Below are 27,585 nucleotides of genomic sequence, written 5' to 3'. Positions count from 1 at the left end.
AGCACCACATTGTTGGCTTGAAATCACGGTGTCTCAGGGGAGGCTCGAAACGGGAACACATCTGAAGGGGTGAACGTCCCAACAAGGAATCTCGTCTTCCCACAGGTCTCCTTGACGAAACAATGTGGCCATTCTCACCGTTGGTTGCTACGTGGATAAGCACTTTCCTCGTATTGTAGAGTGCAAACTTGCACTTGCTAAGGAAGAGGAGAAAACTACTCCAGCCCAACATCAAGCGTTCCGGGCCAGATCCACTAAGCAGCAGGCGCTCAGTGAGGCCTCACGTAGCTCAGCGTTGCCCACTAGAGACAAGGCACAAGCTTGGTTCAATAAAAGCACCGCTTCTCCCTCGTGATATTAAAGGCCAACTGCACTCAAATTTCACCTCGGCCAAATTTATTTTTAATGCGTAGTAAGTACCCCCATAAGCTGGGACACAAGTGGTAGCCCCGTGAAACGCCTCGTTAATCAGTCAGAAGCGTTTAAAAAAGCTCCGCCGGAGACCACTCTGCACCTGCCGGCGGATCGCGTAAACAGGCATGACGCGCCTCTGACGTTCCAGCCGACGGTGGCTTTTTCCTCTGGTCAGCCACGCAGCGGGAGAACCGGTCGAGCTCTGCTGCCCCGTGCGCACGTAGAGCTTGCGCGCAGACATTCTCCCGAACTGGTGACCGTCCGGCCGCTCGCTGGACGGCTGCAACGTCACTGCAATGGCCGCGCTCTCCTCGGTTTCGGTTTCAAAATCGCCGATTTTTGCTGGCCGCTTGCGGCGTCCACGTGCGTATTTCAGCTGTTGTATTTTGCATGTTGGTTTCTTTTTAAGCAGACTATACGGAAATAGGGTTTTCAAGAAGTCGAAATTTTGAGTGCAGTTGGCCTTTAAGTGACACCCATTTTGGCACAAACCTGAAACAGGTAAATAATTGCGATGTTAAGGAGAACAGCTGGAACCTTGGCCACTTCGCAGCCACTTTCCAGGGGTGGCATCGCAGCCCCATGCTTGTGCGATCGCACGTGGTGGGCCCCACTGGAACAACCGTGTCTCTAGTGCAGTGCGAAGCCTTTGGGCCAAAGAAGCGGAGGGAGAGCAGGGGCGGCACCCACCATCTCCTGGCGGGTGGGGAAGAGCAGGTAGGTGGGGCTCTGGTTGCGCGGCAGCAGGGCCACCGTGAAGGAGGAGGCCTGCTCCCCCCGGGGGCGCAGGCCCCCCGCCTCCGCCTCCTCCGTGTCGCTGCTGTCCGACAGGTGCAGCACCTCTTCCACCCGGGCCTCCCGCAGGGGAATCTGCCCCAGGGGGCTCTGCGGGGGCCAAAAAGGGGGGCGCTTCAACCACGCCTGTGCGTGGGGCGACAAAGAAGCCCATCTGAGAGGAGCGCGCATGTCTGCACACGAGCATGTCACTTGCATCGCCAGAGGGTTGACCTCAATCAATGTCCGGCTGAGCTACACTGGGCTGCTGAATGAACCCCTCAGCACGTCCCACATCTCGCTACCATTACACCCCCCCCTCCAAGCATGTTCACTTCAGCCCCCCAATAGCGGTGGTGCGCCAATATCCCAGACTATCCTGCTTGAAGTCAGATAGCGCTACATGGAATAAATTTCAGTATATTTTATAAACACAAACGGGCGGTTGTTTCCCTGTACTCAGTGATGCTGACTGAGGGCTTTAGCTGCAAGGCTCGCATAGGTGCAGAGGTCTCTCCCAGATCTCTGGTGAGTGCATCAGTTGAAAACACCTCCTTGGAGGGCCAAGGTCGAGAGTGTGTTGTTGCATTTAAAATGACCACGTCCAAAGGCCTTCCAATGCAGTGCTTGTTTCGTGACAGATCAGGGCGAGATCTGGGGCAATATGTATTTTCAAAGGTCAATATCTGCAAGTAAATTGCGAGAGAATGTAACGGGTATGTCCTTTCCTTAATAAAGCGGCGGTGGCTTTCGGTACTGAACATCTCACATTCAACAAGCGTACTGTCACATAGCCAAGGACAATGCAGGATTCTTGAAAGGACACAGCTTGTTGGAGCGAACTTGCGTTCCACCAAGAACATCACGAATACACGAGTGGCAGAGGAGCAGTCAACCAGGTGACGTCGCTTTGTGAAGGCAAGTGCAGGCACATCGAACGCCGCAGTGTTTGCCCTATGAGCATTGAGCTTTCCGGGCGATTCTTTGTGGCACTGTCAGATCAGGTTGAAAATATTGGTGGTCAAAGAAGAACATTCTGGCCAATTGACAACAGGACAATATCCCCCCCACTGAATGAGACTCTCCCCACTGAATGAGACAGCCTGCGCGGCATGCAAAAGACACGCGCCTCGCCTTGAAGACAGCCGGGTGTGGCCAGATGCTGGAAACGCAAGTAAACGAGACAGGAGGCACGCTTCGCAGCAATACAAAGGACGAACAGGTGGTTGCCCCTCGTACCAGTGACAGCGTGGCTTGCTCGCGCCTGTAGGAGTAACTTTGTTACAGGGTTTTGTCAGGGTGACGCTGCCTCTACACGTCTGGCATGTGCCACAGCGTACGTTGTTAGGCTCAAATGAGACGCCATTCCTTGGGCCCCACAGCCTTTTTGCGCAACGTGATCTGGGAGCTGGTTTCCACCTACGCTGCCCTAAAGGTCAGCAGCTTCAGGCTGAGCTCCGAGCCTCGAACAGACAAGCTGAGTGCCCGCTCACCTTAGAGGCAGAGGCTCAGAGGGCCTGCACATGTAACCAAGTTGCTGACAAGGGGGTGCCCACGCATGAGTATCCCCAGCCCCAGATAAAGCTGTCACTCAGTCTTGGGCAATCCAATCTGCTCGAAGCGGTACAGAAGGGGCCGCTCAATTTCCACGTTATGTAAACTTTGTGAAGGGGAAAAACTTTGTGAGCCTTGAATGAGAGTGCACTGTTCTGCTACACTCACTGTTATGTCCCACTGACGCAGACTGCAACATGTGGGAGAGAAGCTGCACTTAAAACAGCACAATGAAGGTGGACCAGTTGGTAACTGATTTGGCGGGAAACAGTGTGAAAACACAAGATGACAGGGCTGAGAGTACACACTCCTGCACCGTAACACCCCTTTTGGAACTTTTTAAAGGGCGTCATGGATGACAAAACACCCTGTAAAAGGGTGTTCTCTCGTGTTTTTGCAAGGCTGCTAGGGTGTTAGGTACACTAAATGCCATTGAACGGGGCGTTTTGTTGCATTTTTTGCTAGGGCCTAGGGTGTTAGTTGAGGACCGTGAAAATTCCCCTTAAGGCTGTAAATGACCTTACGGTGTCGGCCGGTGTGCGGAAGTAGAGGAAGGTGCGTCCCACCAGGGCCCCCCAGCAACAGCGGGCGTGTCCGTGCTTCACCTTGGTCACCCACCCGTCCACCGTGGGACGAGCCTCGCCCCCCGGGTGGCCACCGCCCAGCTGCCGGCTGCGCAGCACATGCTGCAGCACTGGAAACACCAGAGAGAAAGAAGGGTGAGTGCCACAGGGGTGGCCACAATCTTGGTCGCCGCTTTAGTGCTGCCACACAGCGGGAGCGTCATACCTCTGACTGCAGCAGCCACCCAAACTGTTGTGACACACGAGCAACAGATGGTTTCAGGGCCCTTTTAAAGGGGTGGCCCTGTCCTAGGCACGGGCCAACAAACTTGCGTCATTGTGAGGTAGAGGCAGAACAGCGAGTGAATGGAGGGATAGCGTAAGAGAATTCCGAGGCAAAGGCTGAACGAACTAGGCCACGGCAATTAGGTGGGAGGCTTTTGCCCTGCAGTGGACACACAAGAGGGCAGGAGATGATGCTTGTGACTATTATTATTATGCTGGAGGTTTTTGCAAACAGCAGAAAGCTCAAACTTTTGCCGCAGTGTTGGCCGCCAATCCTGCTGATTTTGCATCCCCCTCACACCACGTTTACACATTTAAAATCAAGGATTTCCGCCAATAGTCAGCCCTTCTGTACACTTGTAACAACACCCGGCATCATCCGCACACTGTCTGCTCTCTGTCAACGTCGACACCTTTCGCTAACTAGTAGGGGCGTGCAAATATTCAAAAGTGCAAATATGAATCGAGTTATGCTTCTTATTCGAAGTGTATTAGATTTTACAAAATGCACATTCGATAATTCCACACAAATATTCTGGAAAAGTCGATCACGTATGTTATACGCTTTCTTCTAAGCATATGAATAATTTATTACAACCCACTTTTCCCTGGGAAACTGCATGCGCGTGTTAGAGCTGAGCAGCACCCGACACAGCGCTGGTGCTTGCTTATCACAATCGATATAACGATGCAACTGTGATCACGTGTTTGAACGAGCTACGTGGCAGCATTGACTGAAAAAAATTCTACTAATGTTTAGCTTTTCATGCCGAATAAAGGCACCTCTATACAGCGTAGACCACTTGTAATGTATGTCGCGGGAGCCGCAATAATCCACACTGTAAGCGGTACCGTACTAGAAACAAAACATCCGTGAATCCAATCACATCGCAGTCATTCTTTGTTTATCATCACTAAAACGAAGGCCTCTTAGAAATAGCGGCGCGGTCTCTATTCTGTCTTTTTTTTCAACATCAGATGCTGCTGCTTGGTCTTACAAATCGTGAGCGCGGCTTTGACTTTTGTGTTTTGAGGGAGCATGTTTCTCGGCGTTTATGAACAGATGCCGCGGGACAACGTGATGAGAATGCCAGCGGGATTTCCTTTCTCTTTCCCCCCCCCCCCCCCCCCCCCCTTCCCCCAGCCCAGGGCATTCACCATGCCGAAGGAATGGCAGGGGACACCTTCGACATCGCAGCTCGCTACCTCCAGGTGCTTGAAAAGGAAAAGAGTGGTTGCTTGTCTGCACAATGTTGTCGAAGGAAAGCTCACACTACAGCAGTCAGGCACGAGGTCTCAAAAATGAGCAAACACGCAGTAACCATACACCAACTGCATTAAAAATAGCCAGAACCACTTTTGATTTTAAATTAACCGAAGTGCTGTCACAGCGGCAATGGTCTTTACTGGAAGCTGCCCTAACATGTAAACCTCCAGTCGCAGAATTCAAAATGGCGACCAGAGTCAACGATGATGGCTAGGAAAAAAGATCTTATTAACACAATGGCACATTACTCTGTGCAGCACGATGAAATTTACGGCCTCTGCAAGGCGCGCTCGCCAAAAGCGCGATATGAATGAAACTTGCAGAGCAGACGGTGTAGCAGCAGTGCATTAGCGTGTACCGATGTCCCTCGCTCTCGCAAAGCCAGGGAGAGATCCTTACAAAGATCCTCAAGACTGTCACCACCATCTACCAAGCTACACTGCGTTCATTCGAACGATTCTTCAGTATTCCCACACAGTGTGGTTCCCACACACTGCAACCCATATCACGACTTCAGAAAACGTGCAGCAACAAGCTTCATAATAACTACAGGCACACTGATTCACCCACCAACCTCCTGTCGGCCTCTGGCCTGCATACACTGGCAATTAAATTTCTCTTCCAGTTCCTTCATAACGCTTATAAAATCGACGTTACCAAGTATATTTCACTTTCACGGTCCCGCCGAACGCGGCATCAACACGATTACACTTTAAGGGGGGACGCGGCTTTCAACTTCGGAAAAATGACCAAAACATCGTTTTTTTGAAACCCACATATTCGGCTTCTATGTTTCCTATTCTATGCGTCTGCAAAGTTTTTAGGCTGAAAAGTGTAGAGACGCGCCCGGGTGGCGCGGACGCCGCGAGCCGTGCCGAATGTGGGCGTGAAGCCCGCGAAGAATGACGCAACCACGCGCAGTTCACGAACAACAAAAAGCCCCGTTTAATCCCCGCCAATGCCTTTATACAGAGTGGGGGCGCCACCTCCCAGTTACTCGAGTCAACAGGTGGCGTCCTCTACATCCCTCCTTCCGGAGCTCTCAAACACAAGTGCTACAAAAGAGCACCACCAAGAAACAGTCCTTGCAGCAGTCTCACAAATCCAGTCTGCGAGGTGGCACCACGCGCCGGCCGTATCGTGTGCAACGGTGGCCTGGCGATCCTGCAGCAGGTGCAGGAGCTGGAGTGTCCGATGCGGCACCGGTTGCTGCCCGCTGTGGTCCTGGAGACGGCGCAGATATCGGGGCCGCAGGGTTGGAGCTTCCCGTGTCATCTGAGGGGGCTGACTGAGGATTGCTGCAAGGGACGAGGTGTCTGCGGTTTCTCACTAGTATGCCACTGGGCGTCTGGACGATGTACGAGCGTGGTCTCTGAGCTGGGCTTAGGACCGTCGCCCTTGACCGCGTGTCGCGTACCCATACTTCCTCCCCATCGTCGAGAGCACGAAGGTCATGCGCTGCGTGCCGGTTATTGTAGTCTCTCTGTTGTCTTCGTCTCTGGGCGGCATCCCTGTCATTGAATTCTTTCACCTGTGGCCAATCTGGAACAAGGCTTTGAGCCGTGGCTGGCACACGAGTTCGCAGAGAGCGTCCCATGAGCAGTTGAGCCGGGCTGTAGCCAGACACACCGGGAGTGTTACGGTATGCTAGCAGAGCCAGAAATGGGTCTGTGGCCTTCAGAAACAGCTCCTTGATTGTGCGAACCATGCGCTCTGCTTCGCCGTTGGACTGCGGGTAGCGTGGACTGCTCGTGACATGTGTGAACCCGTAGGTCTTCCCAAAGTCCTCGAAAGCTTTACAGGAAAACTGTGGCCCATTGTCGCTGACTACAGTCACCGGGATGCCGTGTCGGGCAAACGTGCTCTTGATTGCAGAAATAACGGCGTCCGCAGAAGTGGACCGGAGTGTGATGACCTCTGGGTAGCGAGAACGGTAGTCTACAACCACAAGGAAATCTTGATTGGCGAAATGAAACAAGTCGATGGCCACCCTCTCCCACGGAGCTGATGGTGTCTCGGTCGGAATCATGGGCTCACAGCGTTGGACACGTGTAGAAGCACATGCTGGGCAGTTCTCTACGGCTGCTTTAACCTGGCTGTTGAGACCGGGCCACCACACAGAGTCTCGGGCCACCGCCAAGCATCGATTGACGCCTTGATGACCATCATGCAGCAGGTTCACGATGTCTCTGCGTAGTGCTTCGGGCACAACTAGACGTCCGCCCATGAACAGCAGGTCCTCGCATATGGTGAAGTCCCCACGGTGCTCCCAGTAACGTGTCATGTTGAGCGGCAGCCGGTCTCGTCGAGGCCACCCCTTCATGCTGTATGCTTTCAGCATTGAGCACTCGCCGTCTGAAGTTTGGTGAGACCTGAAGTCTTCAAGACGTACGGCCAGGGTTGAAGGAAGGGCTGCCACGACCATAGACACAAAAATTTCTGTGCTGTCCACTTTGGATGTAGAAGAGCATTCAGGATCCCTAGAGAGGGTGTCTGCAGTGGCCAGGTACTTCCCTGGAACATACTTGACGGTGAACTGATATCGCATGAGCCTTATGCGAAATCTCTGGATGCGAGGGGGCATGAGGTCAAGATCGGCGGAGCCAAGCAACCTGACGAGCGGCTGATGGTCTGTTTCAACGACAAAGCTGAGTCCGCGCAGGAATTCCTCAAACCTCTCGATGGCCCAAGAGACACCCAGCGCTTCCTTCTCAATCTGACTGTACCGCTGCTCAGCAGTAGTCAGTGCTCTTGATGCGAACGCGACAGCCCGTCGCTCTCCCGTCTGTTGCTCCTGCAAGAGAACCGCGCCTAGCACGAACGAACTGGCATCTGCCGACACAAGAGTGGGTAGCTCTGGATTGTAGCTGGCCATACAAGCATTAGATGCCACCATTCTCTTCAATGTCTCGAAAGAGGTCGCTTGCGCTTGGTCCCAGGTCCAGACCGCATTCTTGTTCAAAAGGAGCCGAATCGGTGTAGTGACGGCAGATAGGTTCGGCAAAAACCTTCCAATGTGGTTCAGCATGCCCAGGAAACGACGGACGCCTTGCGTATCTGTCGGCGGTTTCATGTTCACAATAGCAGATACCTTGTCGGGGTCAGCCGAGATGCCAGTGGCGCTTACCACTACACCGAGGAACTTGACGGAAGATACCCCGAAGGGGCATTTCGAGGCATTCAACGTGATGCCCGCTTGTTCTAACTTGCGAAGGACTGCTTGGAGTCTGCTGTCGTGCTCGGAACGGTCCCTGCCGAATACTAGAATGTCATCTACCATGTTCACACATCCTTCCAGACCCTCTAGAATCCGAGACATTTGGCGCTGAAACACTTCGGGAGCGGAGGTGATGCCGAAGGGCAGGCGGCGGTAGCAGTAGCGACCAAACGGGGTTATGAAGGTAGTCAGTTCCTGACAGCTTTCAGATAGCCTTACTTGATGAAACCCCGATTTTGCATCAAGTTTCGAGAAGACTGCGGCATTGCCAAGACGCCCAAGTACCTGGTCCACCGTGGGCATAAGGTGTCTCTCCCGGAGAACTACTTGGTTCAACTTCGTGAGGTCGACACAAATTCTGTACTCTCCATCCGCTTTGGGTACCAGCACACCACGGGGTTGGCACAGTGACTCGCCGGATGACCCCGTCCCTTTCCATCGCGTCTAAGTCCTTCTTGACTACGCCTTCGAGGGGAATAGGGATGCGCCTAGGAACGCTGAGAGAAAATGGTACCGCTCCAGGCTTGATGCGGATGTGATATTCTTCAGGCATCTCGCCAAGGCCTGAGAACAGCGAAGCTGCCGCCTTGTCGGACGTTGGGGGCCTTTTCGGAGCTTCGTCTTCCACGGCGTCAACAAACTGGACGACTCCCAGGTCCACTACCGCCGAGTACCCCAGCAGAGGAGAGTCAATGTCTGCTACGACGTACAATTTTTTGCATACCGTCCGGCCTCGCCACGACAGGGTAGCAGGAAACGTCCCGAGCAACTTTAGGCGGCAGCGGCCCGGACCCATCAACTGTTCATTATTGGGTTTGTCTAGGTCTACTGGGCACCCCGCGAAGCTCGGAGGTACGACCGAAACGTCCGCCCCAGTATCCACCTTGAATTGAAGGGGGCGTCCATTGACATGAACAACAACGTGCCGGCGTTCTGTTTGCGCTGCATCCACGGCGCAGAGCTGGATTTGGCTTAAGCGCCTAGTACTGTTCGAGCGGCAAACCGCCGCGAAGTGACCGTTCTTGCGACAGTGGTTGCATGTGGCCCACCGTGCTGGGCACTCAGATCGCGGATGAGGGGCGTGGCCGCAAAAATCGCATGCCGACTTCGGGCCGGCGCGGTACTCGGGAGGCCGACAGACGTTACTTCGTGCAGTTTCGCGCGCTGGGGCGGCGGCCATTCGGTACTGCTTATTCACAACGGCGTCGACGTTCAGTGCGTCTGGTGCGAAGTCTGTCCCCTGACGCCGCCTTTTCTCATTTTCGGCGTCTTCGTACTGACGAGCTTGGATGAGCGCCTCGTCCAGTGTAATACCCCTGTCACACGGGCACTTTCAATCGCGATTGAAGTGAATCGCGATCGAGTTTTCGAGCGCGCTCGGCGTACTGCCGCTGCTACACGGCACGCTTCAATCGCGATCGAGAAGTTGCACGGGTTGCACTTGTGTTCGCCAGATGGCGCTAACCATGTACTTGCGGCCGGCGTCTGGTAACTTTGCGCGGTCGTAGGTATACGTAACTATGTAAATATTACCTCACGCTTATTTGGGTCAAGTTATTTGACACAATTTGTGGCGTTAGTTGAAGTTGTCACATTCTGTGCCATCGTTCAGCGGGGACGAGAGTATCGCCGCTCTCGTTCGATCGCGCTTGGAAGCCTCGATCGCGCTTGAGAAACCAGGATTGAGTTCGAGCGGGATCGAGCTCGATCGCGATTGAAACTGCCGTGTAGCAGGTGCCCGATCCGGATTGAGCTCGATCCGGATCGACTCAATCGCGATTGAAAGTGCCCGTGTGACAGGGGTATAAGCTTTGGATTGCGGCACAGCTGGTCGGTCAAGCGAGAGTCAAGCAACCCTACGATAAATCTGTCCCGAACCAGCCGGTCGTCAATTTCCCGAGAGGCGTAGTTGCATTTCTTCACGAGAATTCGGAGCGCCGTGAAAAACGCGTCGACTGACTCGCCTACCACTTGCGTGCGCTTGTGGAACCTGCTCGATTCGTATACCTCGTTGACGGGGTGTACAAAATATCCCGAAAGACTCGTTGTCACGCCGGAGTACGAGCGATAGGCCTCAGCGTCTGACATGAGAGACGAAAGCACCTCGCGACCTTGGGGACCCATACAGTAGAGCAGCGTGCGTACCTTGGTTTCTTCGGGGGCGGAGGACAGCCCTGAGGCGAAGGAGTAATCCTCGAATTGTTGAAGCCACGCGGTCCATTGGGCTGGGTTGTCGAAAGTGAACTGCGGCGGGGTTCGCAACGTGAAGCTGGCGGTCACGGCGGAGGCGGCGGCTGGGTTATCCTCCATGTTGCACGGTTGTCGCAGTATCCCACTTCTGACACCATGTAGAGACGCGCCCGGGTGGCGCGGACGCCGCGAGCCGTGCCGAATGTGGGCGTGAAGCCCGCGAAGAATGACGCAACCACGCGCAGTTCACGAACAACAAAAAGCCCCGTTTAATCCCCGCCAATGCCTTTATACAGAGTGGGGGCGCCACCTCCCAGTTACTCGAGTCAACAGGTGGCGTCCTCTACAAAAAGCGTCGCAAAGTGGCATAAAAAAATACTTTTGTCAGGCGCGGTGACAAACTATCAGCGCAAAAGGGCGAAAAAACGGCAATTTTCGGAGCGCTCTATCTCCGCACCGGTGCCACCGGGCGCGGCCATTTTGATATGGTTAGATCGGCCGAGCGATCGTCTTTCCGGTTCTGCTCGTCTCTTTTATCTTCGTTCATTCACAAACGCACAAACGGCAGAAAAGAAACGACGCACAAACGAAGCTAGAAATAGATGCTGAAGCGCTATTGGTCCTCGGTCGGGGCGCGGAACACCGACCCTCCTGATTGGATGTCACGGGCGCAATGCAAGATGGCGGCCGCCTGAGCTGCGTAGCGAGCGGTTTGAGTTCATTAGAGAGTTTTAGCATAGCGTGCTCCGTCCGCTAACGCTACGGCGGCGGGTAGCGGGGCGCGACTGGGGAGAGCAAATTCGTCACGGTGGGGTGGATTAGTTCCGCGCGGCCTGCCTTCGCCATGCCCGCTCTTTCCCTCCGCTGAGGGGCAACCTCCTCGCACTCCCCGCGCGCGCATGCGCAGTCCGGTCCCGCTACCCGCTAACCTTTGCGTAGCGTACGGGAGCCGCTATGCTAAAACTCTCTATTTTCGCCGCTTCGCTCGGCCGAGTTTCTGTTCAATCTATGGCATTCAACACGGACGTTATCGCGGTGGGAATGCCGGAGATAACGAGCCAGATTACGGGAAGTTGTGTGGCTCGAAAGGAGGAGGTCATCGAACGCTTCGTGGTGCGCGTGACTCTACCGTCGCCAGACCCCGGAGGGTGACGCGGTGTGCGCGCTTGCAATAGCGGTTCGTGAAGTGAACTTTTGGTCGGGTTTTCGATGTTTACACGCTTAGTTATTGCTGTGTTTTGACTGTGGGCTCGCTAGCCTTGAGAAAGAAACGGTCGACGCGTCAAACGCTGCGGCGCGCACGGCATAGCCGACGCGCATTGGGGCAGCACATGACTGGGCAACCGGTTACGATTGAACGCCAGTAGTTGTAATTAATGCCTGCGTCGTTAGATTTAATCCTAAAAGCGACCTGACCAGCCATATCAGCTGTAATCAAAGTTCGATATGTCGCGGTAAGCGTGCGCTAAGATGCGCGCGAGCCATATCGCCTTTCTTGCGCAACGTTTCCCGTGCACTTGTAATTTTCATGCAAACAGGTTTGAGTTAGTAATATAGGAATAAAAATATGTTCTCTGCATTAAAAATGTACGTTTGTCGCAGCATTTAACAGTGATTTTTAGTGAAATTATTGATTCCATTGCTCAGGGCATACTGGCTTTGCTGCGAGAAATATTGGATGCAGTGGCGTAAATCATGGGGGGGTCAGGGGGGTCCTGACCCCCCTTGTGTTCGGGCTGGGGGGGACACCCCTTGCAAGTGTCCCCCCCTTGAGATTCATCTTTGCACGAAGAACACTGCAACCTCAAGTCCGTCGACGACGTGGCAGCAGTACTCCGGAACATGCACACGTCCACCCGCCAGTATTTCAAGGAAGTGGAGAGTGTTCTCAGGATTATCTTAGTGATGCCGGTCTCTTCCTGTGAAGCAGAGAGATCGTTCAGTGCCTTGAGAAGACTGAAAACATGGCTGCGTAGTACGATGGGGAAGGAACGCCTCAACTGCATGGCTTTGGCACACGTTCATCAAGACATTATAGACCTCATAACGTTGCCAGGGTTGTTGAAAAACTTTGTCAGTGAGTGCAAAAACCGCGCTCTCGTTTTTGGACCCTCTAGAAATGTCTAAAGCTAGGAAACATGTCAGGTGATCAGTACTCATATTGTACAGAGTATTTCTTATTGATCTTTTTTTAACGTCTGCAATAGCATTGTGCAATTACGTGAGGTATGAAAACATGCTCGTTTTTCTTATTTTAATTCAAATCACGATAGTAATTTGTATATAAATGAAAATAAAGCACAAAAAACAAAATGGCCGCCTTGGCAAGATGTGTGTCCCCCCTTGTGATTTTTCTGGATTTACGCCACTGATTGGATGCCTTGAATGTCAAAAGTAGTAAAAAAATATGCTCTTGCATTGAAGTTGGGAGTTATGCAGAATACTCTACCAAGCTTCAAAGTAGCTCATTTTCATCCTTGTGGTATGCAAACTTTTGGCAATGAACACCTGCACGTATGAGTACTAAGTTGCTGTGCCAGGCAAGATGATAAAACATAAAAAAAGCCAAAAATGTTCAAATTTAAGTAAAAAAAATGCTTAACTTGTTGCCATGGTGACAACACTGCAAAAGGAGGCTGTTCAGTGCGATACAGCCAACCAGCTAACCTACTTTGCATTGAAAGCCCATTGAAACCCATCTCCCCCTTCATTTGATCTGCAAAGTGGGGTATGTACTCTTCACAGAGGAGCTGAAAATGATATTTTCTGGAAAGAGAAAGGCTGTGAAAGGCACTCCAATTTCAAGGCAAGGCATTCCAGAAGCCCCATGTTCAAAAGGACATGAAAGGCTACAACCGTGACGACTTTTGATAAGTGAAACCTATGTTGCAACTTTGGAAGCCGTTTTCTCAAAACAGTTTTTTTTGCCACCTGTGTCGCTTGTACCAGGGATTTCTTTGTGACCGCTGGGTCTATTTTGATTCCGTTTCTTGCATTACATTCCTTGATGAACAGTTCAGGTCGTGACACTATTGGTTTTCCAGATTTGTTTTTTGTGATTTTTTTATTCACATAATCGTTCACAGTCAACATGCCTATTGCACATTAACCTCTAAAAAAATGAAAACTAAAAAACATTGTGTTGTAAAAAAAAAATTCTAAAACTGTCACGACCTCGTCCATTCATTTGGGAATGCAAAGCACTTCGAACAAATTTTCTATCATGTTTTATAAGCCGCTCAAGCTCGGTACAAGCGGAACAGAAAGAAAATTTAATACATAAAAAAGTTTTCAGAATATTAGCTTGAAATTTTTATGGTGTTATCACGGAAGCATTTCCAGTTGCTGTGCCAATTTTCATCAAAATCCACAAAGAAATAAAAAAGTTGATTTTGAAAGCCACGTCCCCCCTTAACAGAATATTTCTGTCACAATGATACGTGTACATTATTCATTTTTCCTGTATGCGATACATGAATGGGACCAGTTGGATCCTGGCATCACCAGAATCGCTTCATCAGCTGAATTTGCGAAAATAATTGATGAGTTGCGTGAAAGCTAACACTAAACTGTTTTTCCTGTGAACTCGTGTTGTGGGCTGATACACGTTTATTATCCTCTGATTATTATCTCACTAACAAGTGTAATTATTTCGCACCCTTGCCCCATTTCCACGTGTTCTGCCTGAGTTTTCCCTAGTTCTCGGGAGGTACTACAATCTTCAATGATGAAATATTTGCGTTTTCAATTGTTTTTTTTTTCTCTCTTTTCAAGGGTCTTAGCCTCGGTAATTTTTAGCCTCGGATATCTGTCGTTGAAAATGTTAGAATTACACAATTCATGCGGGCGGTTTTATGCAAAATGGAAAGTTTGTTGTGGGTAATCGCCATCAAGTGACGAATGTTTGTTTTATGTGCCTCATTCTTATCTTCGTTCCCTGTAACTACTGTGGCATATCAGTGCATTGTATTCGTGGTGCCCAGCTGCAATGCTTTCAAGCTGACAGTGGTAGTATTGGAAATAAATAAATAAAAAATAAAATAAATAAATAAATAAATGTGCGGAAACTCCACCCGACTAGTACTTGAAAAACTGAATATAGTACCATATTCGATTCACAAATCGAATTATTCGCGGTTCGTATTCAAACATTCGGGTATGCGCACACCCCTAGCATCTTGTTTTGTATCTTTTGCACACCCTCTTGTTTTGTGTCTCTTGTATTCGATATTCAGTTTGATATTGTGAGGCAGATTGTTGCCTTACTCATACTTGATTTGCATTTGAAAATTTCAATGTTCACAGACTAACTAGCGTAGCCTGCAACAAGCTTGTGCTTTAGCATGTTCCTCTGTGTCTATCCCCTTTTCTTTTTTTGCTGAAAAACATGCACATGACATCAAGGATGCTGGGGTCTGCAGTTTTTTTACACTTCCCAGGTGTGCACATCTGAATGCCTCACCATGCAGTACTGAAGTGTGTTTGAGGTGTGGAGCTTGCACCAATTTATTGCCAACAAATTTCTTTAGAAATAAAATTTCAAGTTTACTCGCAAACAAATTCACAAAATTATTTACAAATTAATTTACACCAACATTTTCAAATTTAGTACATTTAAAACACACCCACAAAAGCACTAAGTGTTGGCGCTGTTGGCTGCCTCTGTTTCTCCCTCTGCGTGCGCAATGCATTTTGGAAAAATGGGGAGCGTTTGCTCCGTTTAAGGATCGCCAAAACCCCATCAGATACTAGAACGGGTGTGACGCGCAGGAACGTCGCAATCGAATCTGGCAGCTGCAGCAGGCCAGCCTCGTCGTCTATACAACACTCTGGGTGGCACGGAGAGAAGGCGACACCAGTCTGATTGCAACTGGCAAAATGGACTGCCCGACTCTGGCAGCGCTTCCAGCACTCTCCCAGACACCCGGCGAGGCTGTGCGCGTAGTCTGCCCGACAGCGCAGTGCCCCGGGAGGCCACTCACCCCGCACCCACTCCTCCATGGTCGAGGTGCAGTCGGCCGTCAGGTAGAAGGACCGCTTCTCCGTGGCAATCTGCATCGGTGGAGATTCCCCACAAGCGGACCCCTGCAGGAGAGGCTGTGACTGCACCCAGCTCAGAGCAGCACTTCTCGCTCTGCACGACGCTCCCTCCCAGAGCTCAAACTTGCACAGGCGGACTCTTGCAGTGAGCCCCAATCTCCACACGGGGGAGCGTCTGCCAATAACAACTGCACCCATCCTGCCACAGACTGGCGCCAGTGCCTAGGCAAGCCGTGCTCGTGTGCTGGGCAGGAACCACGTTCCCCAGCTGCCCTGGCCGCCCCACCACAATGATGCCCCCCACCGAGCCTGGCACCGGGGCCAACAAAGACAATGGCACCACATACTCGTCACACCTGCCACTTAGCAGGACAAGCTCAAAAGTAGCCTGCGGCTGCGAACAAACATGACGCCACACTTTTCTGTTCCCCTTCTATTGCTCTCATCGACGCTTAATGGCCTGGCCAGCCCAAAACAGCTCTTTAAATATTTCAGGGCGCAATAATCCTTCACACGGAGCGACCTGAAGTTGTCAGTTTTGGTTTCTATCGCTTCCAGCACAGATGGGGCATATGACAGAACCTTGTGCGGTCATCAAACACTGCAGAGGTCTGCGTTGTTTCAACCACCCCGCCACTGGAGCTGATGATTGTAGGTTTTAACGCACCGACGCAACGAACACAGGCGATAAGGCGCGCACTAGTGGAGGGCTCCGGATTAATTTTGACCACCCGGGAATCTTTAACGTGCGCTGAAACCTCCGCACGCGAACGTTTTTGCTTTTCGCCTCCATCAGAAAAGCGGCCGCTGCGGCCAGCGACATCGTGGCGGGTATTTCACGACCATTTTCCAGTCCTCACGGCTACCTCTATTGCGACTCTCGGCTGTACTGTTGGCTCCTTCCCCGCTTGTGTGTATCTGGCAAGACTGCCTTTCTGGGGAGAGATTATATCTGGCTGCGTGCATCAGCTCCTTAACGTTCCAGCACCTCGTCGCCACTTGCCAGGCCACGGATGTGAGAGGTGATGTCAAGAGTTTCCGCCGGAGGCACAGTCTTCTCCCTACCACGGACTGATATCATGCTGATGTCCATCTGCTGCGCAATGCTCCGCATGCTGCTCCATCAGCGTGAGACGAGATCAAATTAAAGTACGTTCCACACATTGCAGGCCGCTCAGCCAGGGTATTCTGCTAGGTACAGGAAGCAAACTGTGTCAGAATATTAACCCTGAAAATCAGCGTCAGAGGCCCTTTGAAGTTGTTTTATTAATACAAAAGTGCAGCTCCAAGAGAGTTATTCGTCAGGAATTACCTGGAACCTCCATGCAACGCAAACAAGAAAAAAAAGTTCGGGAAAGCTTGCGCCCATGCGCAAGACTTGAATGGCTAAGCCGTTGCAGGTGATCACTGACGGACACCAAGATGAGTTTTAGTATCGTTGTGGTGTCACGGTTGACGTTGGTGGCATGGCATTTTAATGACCTTATCTTGAGCAAGGCCAGTCTGAGCTCGTCATTTTGGTCAACGTTTTCGTATGCCACTCTGCAAGCGCGACTTTGCAGCAAGCGCGACTGCATCCGCGTCTCTAGCAGATGCTTTGTGTGCCGAGCCTCTCGAAGCAGCGCGGCTTCTTCCTCAGCCGTGCGAACTATCCACATGACCACCTCCAGCAGCTTTGACATTCGAGTCTTCTGTGGTACAGGGTGCGCGCGCACGATGACACGAGGACGAACAAACGAGGGGCGTACGTTATGACGTGCCTCTCTCATCCTGAGCAAGTGTTGCCACGATACTGCGGAACGCTGGAGTTCTTTTGTGCCCAATGATGGCCGATGCTTGGCCCGACGAACGTGCGCTCGAGGCATGCGTCCACAAGCGCTCGGCACTTTTAACTGCGGACACCCCACACAAACGACCTGCTCTGCAACCGTGCTGTTGCCCACAAAGGCTCACTCACCTCAAAGGTGGTTGCCCCGTGGGCCCGAGTGACTCGGCACACTTCGTCCAGGGCAATCTGTCCGCGGGGCTTGCGCCCGACGTCGCTCTGCAAAAAGGCACAGGCTCGGTGGTTCCTTCGTTGCGGCAGGAAAGTGGCCGACTTTGGGTGCTTCCACAGAAAAAGTTTTTTCTCTTGATCAACTGAACACATTCAGCCTTGTTATACATGAAATTGTTGCTTATAGCTTGCCCTTTCAAATGCACAGCAGCCTTCCAAGGAGTACAATTATTTAGAGTTCAGTTGTGTAATAAACAGAAAAAAATGACCAGGAAAGTACAAGCACAATAGAAACAGGCAATTGTACTAACCGAGAAAATTATTTCAGGAAGTCTGAAATACACAAGTTGTTCCTATGTTCCTCAGCTATCATTCAATATATCTGCACGCCCATGTTTTGGACTTAGGAGGCCCTGACGGCTGTGCCACTCAGCAAAGATGGCCGAAAGCAAAGGCAAACATTGCAAGTGGAGCAGAAGACATTTGTTTTATTTTTTTATTTCATTTTGGATGCCCTCAAGGCATTGAAGAGGGGAGTGGGTAAATACGTAGCAAATAAAAAAATTGCAGTGCAACTAACATAATATGAGCACATATCACCTCCAAAAACAAACGTAAAGCAAGTAAATAGGGTGCACCCATTCTGTTACAACGTCAGAAATGCACCTAAGGTATGCATGTTGTAAGAAGTAAAACATGGAGCTTCACCCAGCGCCATGCTTTCCATTCTCTATATCAAGATAGCGGCACCCAGTCGTGCTGTTCCAGAGATACAGCGCTCCGAAAATTGCCGTTTATTTCATCAACCTGCACAAAGAGCCTCAGCTGACGTAAGTATTTTTCTACGGCACTTTGCAATGGCTTTCGATGAGAAAATTTCAGAAATGCACAGAATATAACGTGTAAGATCGCCAATGTAAGATCGGAAAGAACTATCCCTGGGACATTTGTTTTTTGATGCGTGCTTTTTTTTGACTGATTGATCAATCTATCAAAACCGCTAAAAACAGCATCACCTTGGGTGTGCTCGAGAATTATGCTGTCAAGTCAAGCTGACGTGCAGGTCAGAATCGTTGTTTTTCAGACTGTTTTGGAGCAGTCTGGCGCAGTTTTTGCAATTCTCAAGCTTCTGGAGCTGCCTGGCGCAGGTAAACGAATTTGCATCAAAACTGCGCAACATGCGCAGCTGCATGAACAGCCAGGCACGGAATTCTGGCCGTGGAAGCAAATTTTGGGAGACGCACATACCAAAACGGGGTCTCAATGAAATGCGAACGGCCACTCAGGCCGCCCAATGCAGCGACTGCAGCGAGCCATGGAGTCCATGAGCGAGCTCCTTGCCTAAAAGCTGCATATGGGGCCGCCGCATGCCGCCGCTTCGCCCTTCGTTTGAGTTCGCTCATGCTTGTTGGGTTCCATCGTTGCAGCAAGTGTGCGGAAAACCATTTATGGGTCTTCATAAGCCTTGTGCATGCGTTTTTTTTTTTTTTTTTTCACGCCCATGTCTGCGATTGAGCGGCGGTGGTGGCTTCTGCCTCGGTCAGAAAGCGATTCGCGCCGCACGCACCAGCGGGACTTTCGCCAATGCGGAGCGCTCAGGGATGCCGGCTGACTCCGCCAGGTACAATTAGGCTTAGCACCGCGGAGGATATTTGATGGGCGCTTGTTTAAGCGGTGCGTATGACATTTTACAGTGGAAATTTTGCTTTGCTCACATCACCTTTTTTCCCACACGAACAGCTTCGTTTGCTCCTCATGATACGCTTCAGCGAGCAGTTGGAAGCAGTCGCTGGAGCTACCCGCATAACACGAATGATCTCCGCAGTTGCATCAGCGCGCCTGTGGCTTGCGAGGCACGTCCTTACGTGCAGAGAACGCCCGATGTGGTTCACGCCGATGCCCGCGTAGACGATTAAGCTCCGACAGAAACGGTGTGCGAGCCGTGCATGTGCACTGCGTTTTCGTTTGCAGGAACTACTTCATGCAATTAACACTTATATTAATCGCGAATTTCAATGTAGCGAAATTTCAATGTAACAAAGTAAATTGCAAATTTTACAGACTTAATTACATTGCGGTTTGACTGTATTTTAGGGAACACGGCTTTTTAAATCAACTTGTTTATTTCTTTGAAGATTTCTATGAAAATTGGTACAGCAGCTGGAAATGCTTCTGTGATAATGCCACAAAAATTTCAAAGTAATATTTTGAATACTTTTTTATTTATAAACTTGTCTTTCTGTTCACCTTGTACTGAGCTTCAGCAGATTATAAAACATGATAGAAAACTTGTTTGAAGTGATTTGCATTTCTAAATGAATGGACGGCGTCGTGACGTTCTGAGATTTTTTTATTTACAACCTGATTTTTTTTTAGTTTTCAGTTTTTTAGAGGTGAATGACAGTCTACATGCCGTCAGGCATGTAGACTGCGAACGACTACGTGAATAAAAAATTCACAAAAAGCAAACCTGGGAAACCAAAAGTGTCATGACCTGAACTGTTCATCAAGGAACGTAATGCAAAAAACGGAATCGAAATACCCAGGGGCCACGAAGAAATCAATGGAACAAGCGATGCAGGCGGCAAAAAAAAAACTGTTTTGAGAAAATGACTTCCAAAGTTGCAACACAGATTTCACTCATCACAAGTTGTCAGGGTCCTTCTGGAATGCCTTGCCTTGGAATTGGGGAGCCTCTCGTGGCATTTTCCTTTCCACAAAACATCATCTGTTGCAACACAGCCCAGTTTGCAGACCAAACAGAGGGGGAGATGGCTTTCCGTGCAAGTTAGGTCATCTGGCTGCCTGTATTGCACTGGAGAACTTCCCCATGCATGGGGATGCCAGTGTTTACGTCATATTTTGTTGGGCCTTCTTATTGGATGAGTCTTGGTTTATTTGCCTTTCTTGGCGAAATAAAAATCAGTTGTAGTTCACCGCTTGTCCTGTCTTCTCTTCCTTGTGTATCATCATCGTCGTGTGCTGTTAACTCCTCCACGTTTCCTATGCAGTGTTCCCACAATGGCAACGAGTAGGGATGGGCGAATATTCGGTATTGTCGAATATTCGATCGAATAGCTCTCTATTCGTTATTCGCTTCGATCCGAATGCAGGTATTCGATATTTTCGAATTATTCGATGCTCCCGAATAGGCAGCTAAAAGCCAAGCTTTTCGGTCAAGCTTTCCGAGACTTACCCCAGGCTTGGCTCAAGACCCACCGACGCGGACATTTCTATTATCAGTGCCGGCACTGCCGAGTTGCTGCCTTGCCTAGAGGTTCGACGAAGCTCTCGGCCGCCAGCACACTTAAGTTAAAAAAAAAAGGCGGCACTGAAACGACACCGCTCCGAACATAGCGGCACCAAGCCAGCAGAGCCAGCAGACTTGTACAGGCCGCCATTTTGAATAGGCTCGCACAGCGCGGCAGTACGCCACATTAAGCGAGCCTATTCAAAATGGCGGCCAGTCACTTGCGCTTTGCTTGGCTACGGCCGAGGATACTAGTGGCTACAATACTTCTTTTTTTAGCGGAGCTTCTAGGCGGCGCTTAACTCTGCGAGTTTCTAGGCGGCACTTAAACTTGTGAATGAGCAGCCGGCGGAAACTGCTGCACCTAGAGCATGTGGCGCAACAGGCATTTCTTCATGAAAACTTGTGAATGCAGCAAAGGAAAGCTGTGTGTAAGATTTTGCAATAAATGTTCAACTGGTAATAGTTTTACACAATGCTGTGCCTACGTGAGTTCTAATTATTAGAAAAAAATGTGTACATTAGTCAGGTCACAAGTTGCTCATTTGTCTTTGTGATTTGCAATGTGTACTATTCGAACTATTCGATTCGAAATTATTCGACCAAATCACTATTCGCTTCGAATTTGCTTCGAACCTCGAAATCTATATTCGCCCATCCCTAGCAACGAGTGAAGCCCTCTTCTTTTTTCTTAAGTTTAAAAACTGACTTCTGGTTTCTTTTATGCTTTATAACCTTCCCTGGCGCAGCAACTTAGTACTTGTATGGGCAGGTGTTCATTGCCAAGAGTTTACATACCACCAGGATGCAAATGAGCTGGTTTGAAGCTTGGTACAATATTCTGCATAACTCCAACTTCAATGCATGCACATTTTCTTAGTACTCTTGACATTCAGGGCACCCAATATTCCTCACAGCACAGCCAATATGCACTATACTATAGATTTATGTGTTGGTATTAATAGTTTCCCTTAAAAATTCAATTTGTTAAATGCTACAACAATAACGTAAATTTTCAATGCCATGAACAGGTTTCTATTCCGAACTCGGACCTGCCTGCATGATTATGTACTAGAAGCACATGGGAAACGTTGCACAAGGAAGGTGATATGGGTTGAAAAACCTGCGCATAAAGGACAAGACAATAAGGAAAAGACAGGACTGTGCCCATTCTTGTCCTTTACACGCAGTTTTTTCACCCTTAAAATGATTCCCCAACTTGCCCAACAACACGCTGTACAAGGCAATACGGCTCGCGCATTGCAATGCATGCGGCCAATCGCACTTTGGCATCTATTTCTGGCTTCGTTTGTGTGTTTTTCTTTTTCTGCCGTTTGTGCCTTTGTGAATGAATGGAGATAAAGAGGACGACCGGGACCGGAAAGAGGATCACTCGGTCGATCTATTGGTACCCAAATAGCCATGCCCAGTGGCACTGTTGTGAAGATACAGCGCCCCGAAAATTGCCGTTTTTTCGCCTTTTTGCGCTGATATTTTGTCACTGCGGCTGGCAAAAGTACTTTTTATGTCTTTTTGTGACCGTTTTCGGTGGCAAAACTTTACAAACGCGCAGAATAGAAAACATAAAGGCCGAATATGTGACTTAAAAAAAAAAAAAAACAATGTTCCGGTCATTTTTCCGAAGTTGAAAGCCACATCCCCCCTAAGAAGGAATGTAATCTTGTGAGCCAAGGAAATCGGGCCGTGTCACGTGCGTTCAGTGTTCCAGACACTTGTGTGTGGGACTGGCGCAAGCAGAAAGCGAAAATTTTCTCAAGCAAGGCAACACGGACCAAAGAAGGGGCGATATCCCCAAATAGAAGACCTGCTGGAAAAAAGGCAGGCAAAACACGGTGCAATGATGTGAACAATAAAGGTTACAGGTCATGACATAAATCTTCTACCGCAGACCTAAAACGACTGCTATCGGTAATAACGGCGATGTCGGCAGAAAGATTGTTCCAGTCTTGCACTGCATGAACACAGAATGAACGCTGAAAAGTTGTAGTGTGGGCGCGTGGTGGGTAAACAGCGTTACGATGGCTGTGACACGAGGTTCTAGGAGAGGGTGGGATGAACTGATTGTTTGGGGGCAAGGTATAAAAGAACCGGCGATAAAGGGACAGGCATGCTATCAGTCGACAGGAGGTGAGTGGAAGGAGGCGAAGTTGCCACTTTAATGCCGAAACGCTCGAGTGATGCGAATAATCTGTAAGGATGAACCTGGCTGTGCGGTCTTGAACGGAGTCAAAGGCATTACTTCGATGCGCCCGCCACCAGTACAGTGGAGAAGACGGGAGCCAAGACAGTTCGCGTGTTGTCACCTGGCCCCAAAAAAACGGCTTTGCTGCACTGTGGGCAGCCACAGACTTCTCCCCTGCCTCGTATTTAAGGGGGGACGCGGCTTTCAACTTCAGAAAAATGACCAAAACATCGTTTTTTTGAAATCCACATATTCGGCTTCTATGTTTCCTAATCTGTATGTCTGCGAAGTTTTTCCGCTGAAAAGCGTCGCAAAGTGGCATAAAAAAATAGTTTTGCAAGGCGCGGTGACAAACTATCAGCGCAAAAGGGCGAAAAAACGGCGATTTTCGGAGCGCTGTATCTCCGCAACGGTGCCATCGGGCGCGGCCATTTTGATATCGTTAGATCGGCCGAGCGTTCATCTTTCCGGTACCCCGCGTCTCTTTTATCTTCGTTCATTCACAAACGCACGAACAGCAGAAAAGAAATGACGCACAAACGAAGCTAGAAATAGATGCTGAAGCGCTATTCGTCCTCTGGTCGGGCCGCGCCAAGAGGGCCCTCCTGATTGGGTGTCGCGGCGCAATGCAAGATGGCGGCCGCCAGAACTGCGTAGCGTGTGGTTTGAGTTCATTTTCGGTGCTTCGCTCGGCCAAGTTTCTGTTCAATCGGTGGTATTCAGCACGGACGTTATCGCGATAGGAATGCCTGAGATCACGAGCCAGATTACGGGAAGTTGTGTGGCTCGAAAGGCGGAGGTCATCGAACGCTTCGTGGGGCGCGTGACTCTACCGTCGCCAGACCCCGGAGGGTGACGCGGTGTGCGCGCTTGCGATAGCGGTTCGTGAAGTGAACTTTTAGTCGGATTTGCGATGTTTACATGCTTAGTTATTGCTGTGATTTGATTGTGGGCTCGCTAGCCTTGCGAAAGAAACAGTCGACGCGTCAAACGCTGCGGCGCGCACGGCATAGCCGACGCGCATTGCAGCATCACATGTCTGCGCAACCGGTTACAATTGAACGCCAGTAGTTGTAATTAATGTCTGCGACGTTAGATTTAATCTTAAAAGCGACCTGACAAGCCATATCAGGGATAATCAAAGTACGATATGTCGCGGTAAGCGTTCGCTGCGATGCGCGCGAGCCATATCGCCTTTCTTGCGCAACGTTTCCCGTGCGCTTCTAATAATCATGCAAACAGGTTTGATTTAGGAATATAGGAATAAAAATATGTTCTCTGAGTTAAAAATTTACCTTACTGTCGCAGTATTTAACAGTGATTTTTGTAGGGAAATGATTGGCACCAATGCATATAATCATAGCTTAGGGCATACTGACTCTGTTGCGAGAAATGTTGGATGCCGTCAAAAGTAGTGAAAAAAAAAAACCCTTCCATCAAAGTTGGAGTTATGCACAGTATTATACCAAGCTTCCAAGTAGTTCGTTTGCACCCTTATGGTATGCAAACTTTTGGCAACGAACACCTATGAGTACTGAATTGCTGCGCCAGGCAAAGTAATAAAACATAAAAGAAGCCAGAAATTTTCAAATTTAAGTAAAAAAAACGCTTCACTTGTTGCCATGGGGACAACACTGCAAAGGGAAGTTGTCCAGTGCGATACTGCCAACCAGCTAACCTACTTTGCATCGAAAGCCCATTGAAAGCCATCTCCCCCTCCGTTTTGTCTGCTAACTGGGCTATGTACTGTTCACAGAGGAGCTGAAAATGATGTTTTGTGGAAAGAGAAAGGCTGTAAAAGGCACTCCAATTTCAAGGCAAGGCCTTCCAGAAGCCCCATGTTCAAAAGGACATGAAAGGCTACAACCGTGACAACTTTTGATAAGTGAAACCTATGTTGCAACTTCGGAAGCCGTTTTCTCAAAACAGTTTTTTTTGCCACCTGTGACGCTTGTACCAGGGATTTCTTTGTGACCGCTGGGGCTATTTTGATTCCGTTTCTTGCATTACATTCCTTGATGAACAGTTCAGGTCGTGACACTCTTGGTTTTCCAGATTTATTTTTTGTGATTTTTTAATTCAAATAATCGTTCACAGTCAACATGCCTGTTGCTCATTAACCTCTAAAAAAATGAAAACTAAAAAACATTGTGTTGTAAAAAAAAAATTCTAAAACTGTCACGACCTCGTCCGTTCATTTGGGAATGCAAAGCACTCCGAACAAGTTTTCTATCATGTTTTATAAGTCGCTCAAGCTCGGTACAAGCAGAACAGAAAGAAAATTTAATAAATGAAAAAGTTATCAAAATATTACATTGAAATGTTTATGGTGTTATAACAGAAGCATTTCCAGTTGCTGTGCCAATTTTCATCAAAATCCACACAGAAATAAAAAAGTTGATTTTGAAAGCCACGTCCCCCCTTAAATGCAAGATGCTTTAAAAGAAAACGGCAAACGCAAAAGTCAGTGGCGCGATTGTGCGCGCAAATGAGAAGGGGTGGATGACAAGGTGGCCTGAACTGTGTACGGCTGCAGCGACCTGGCGCAAGCTGGGGCCAGGCGCCTCGACGAGCGCATCGAGGACAAGCTCGCCGCTTGCAGCACTGACCCGGCTGCGATTCCCGGTGGCACGAGCTCACAACTGCAGCCGCTGGACGCTTCTCTGAACAAGCCACTCAAAGCGGGCCCTGGACACCGAGTGGCTTGTGGGTGACGGCCACGAAGTAACTCCCAGCAACAGAATAAAACGCGCCTCTCTGCGAGACTTGGTCGGATGGGCGAAGGATGAATGGTGCACGATCCCAGCTACCATGGCAAGGCGTTCAAGAGCGGCATTTCGAATGCTGTGGACGGCACCGAAGATGACATGCTTTGGGCCGTCGAGAGCGTCCAGCAGCGATGGCGAGTGATCATGTGCCGCCAGTGCCGCTGGCCCGGATTGTCATCGTGGCGACTGTCTTGCCGCCGATAACCGGCACATTTCCTTTCGTGCCACCTTTGGAATAAACCTTGCTTGTTCCGAGTGAGAACAAGTTGCATTGTTGTATTAAATAATGTCAGCCTAGTGCGCGTTGCAACCGAGGACATGGCGTCCTTTCTCCCCCCCCCAAACTGCGAAAAACAGGTGCACGTTACAATTGAGGGCGCCTTAGATTCAAGTAAAAACAGCGGTTGTCTGTGTGTATAGTGTAGATATGTGTGAACATGTGCACAGGGGTTTCTTTACTAACCACTCAAAATAAGGCAGGAGGTATGCTGCATTCCGTTTCGATTTCAACTGGTGTTCTGCCACCCCCAGGACCTGTTCTTTTTGTACATTTTTGCTCGTGTAGCACGAATAAAGGGGGCTCTTCCATTGTCGACGGTGCTGCCGGTGCATCTCCCGTCCTTGACCAAACAGCTCGCGAGTTCGCAGGCCCTGATTTGTGGCCGGGGGTCCCATTTCCCTGTCCCTGTTCCCAGCAGACGGGCTCGCAGCAGCAGAGCAGCGCCAGTACCTGTGCCTTGTAGTAGCGCAGGGTGCCATTGGCCAGCACGAACCAGCGGCGCTTCCAGGTCTTCAGCTTGCCCCCGAGCTTGGTCAGGTAGCCGCTCTTCTCGGCCCGCTCCTCGGAGGGCAGCACGGGGGGCTCCTCCTGACAGGGGGGGATGGGCAAGGGCACACACTGCTGGGCCTGCAATGATCCCCTCAGCTGGCCTCAGCACACAGTGCGTCCCCAACAACTTCCCTCCCGTTACCCCGAGGTGCACCTCTGAAAGCAGTGTCCAAAACGAGCAAACAGCCCCCCCTCATAAAGAGCTGATCGAGCCTTGACCGAATAGTCCTAGTTGCACTTGAAAACTTCATTACGCCACCCATTCTGTAGAGGCGAGGCTCATAGATTTCAGCAGTGCAAGCAATGTTACAAGTGTAATACACAGACCACCACTCCCTCCACCAATAATAAAGCTACAAAATGCACCAGCTGTTCTTCCTTATCAGCATAAGCCACGGACACTACGACTGCACCACCCACACGGTGCACAAAATGGTGAGCAGCATCAGCACGGCTCTCGCTGCAATCGTGAGCTGACACGGGTAACTGCAGCTCACGCCATATCCCCATCTGTCAGGACGGCAAGAACAAAGTTGCACGCGCTTGAAAGGAGGCAATATTGCAGACAAATATGGCTGCTATAGGAACTTTCCCTTGTAGTAAACGTTGAAAGCAGTGTTGCCACCCCGCATGACCACCAATTCGTCAAACTGTCCCCCCTTCCGCACTCTGTCCGACCCCCTCTGCCCTCTGGAGAAAAAGTGGCGCTCCACAAGGGTTTCCGTGAACACACATCCATTATCCTTAGAGGCGGCATAAAACGTAACCCCGTGGCAGCAACTGAAAAAATTTTTCACCTTCTCTGGGTGCCTCAAATTGTGCATACATGCAGGGGTGAGACAGCATAAACAGGTTTAGGAGCAGTTTTTGGAGCAGCGAAATCTTGATTTTGGACCAGAACAACCTTAATTTGGAGCAATTAACAACATTTACTAAGTCATCTTAGGAGCCAAGAACATTAAACTGCACTTTTTAATTCCTGTTTGAAGGTACATAACATTGCAATAGCGTTCGAAGAAGGTTTTTTCTCTAACAAGGTACAGACTGCACTACCTCCTTACAAACTTTTTAAATTTTGAGGCTCTAATCATACAGAGCATAGAGTGCCTGAGCAACTTAATTAAAGGCACTTTCATTATCATTTGAACGGTGATATTATTATTTTTGTAATCCCAGAGCGTGCTGTATGGTATGAGCGTAGAGCCAGGGCAAAAGTTGCCACAAGCCAGGTCGTG

General features: G+C 49.8%; 2 protein-coding genes across 4 annotated transcripts in view; both read right to left on the bottom strand.

Annotated features, from left to right (window-relative positions):
* The window catches only part of LOC144141324 (uncharacterized protein CG43867), a 143,559-nt gene that overhangs the window by 80,385 nt on the left and 35,589 nt on the right, over positions 1-27,585 (bottom strand). For all 3 annotated transcript variants that reach the window (XM_077672895.1, XM_077672897.1, XM_077672896.1), the window contains exons 10-14: positions 26,252-26,389; positions 17,262-17,348; positions 15,247-15,316; positions 3,267-3,436; positions 1,105-1,299 (exon numbers count right to left, since the gene is read on the bottom strand). In XM_077672895.1, the coding sequence (XP_077529021.1) occupies positions 1,105-1,299; positions 3,267-3,436; positions 15,247-15,316; positions 17,262-17,348; positions 26,252-26,389 (660 nt within the window). The remainder of the gene's footprint in view (positions 1-1,104; positions 1,300-3,266; positions 3,437-15,246; positions 15,317-17,261; positions 17,349-26,251; positions 26,390-27,585) is intronic.
* Positions 8,900-10,602, bottom strand: LOC144141700 (uncharacterized). Its single transcript, XM_077673214.1, has 2 exons — positions 9,864-10,602; positions 8,900-8,957 (listed from the first exon to the last, which is right to left on the bottom strand). Exons 1-2 carry the CDS (start codon positions 10,382-10,384, stop codon positions 8,900-8,902), a joined length of 579 nt encoding a protein of 192 aa, XP_077529340.1. The 5' UTR covers positions 10,385-10,602.

The sequence above is a fragment of the Haemaphysalis longicornis genome, unplaced genomic scaffold (genome assembly GCF_048455015.1).
Source record: "Haemaphysalis longicornis isolate Haplotype H1 unplaced genomic scaffold, Haemaphysalis longicornis Haplotype H1 scaffold_6, whole genome shotgun sequence".
Taxonomy (NCBI): Eukaryota; Metazoa; Arthropoda; class Arachnida; order Ixodida; family Ixodidae; genus Haemaphysalis; species Haemaphysalis longicornis.
The sequence above is the reverse complement of the archived record's forward strand: the minus strand, read 5'-3'. Positions and strand labels throughout refer to the sequence as shown.

Coding starts and splice junctions, on each gene's coding strand:
- LOC144141700 (XM_077673214.1), bottom strand. CDS start 10,384: ATGGAGGATAACCCAGCCGCCGCCTCCGCCGTGACCGCCAGCTTCACG. Junction 8,958..9,863: donor CTTATACCCCTGTCACACGG/GCACTTTCAATC, acceptor CTTCAATTCAAG/GTGGATACTGGGGCGGACGT.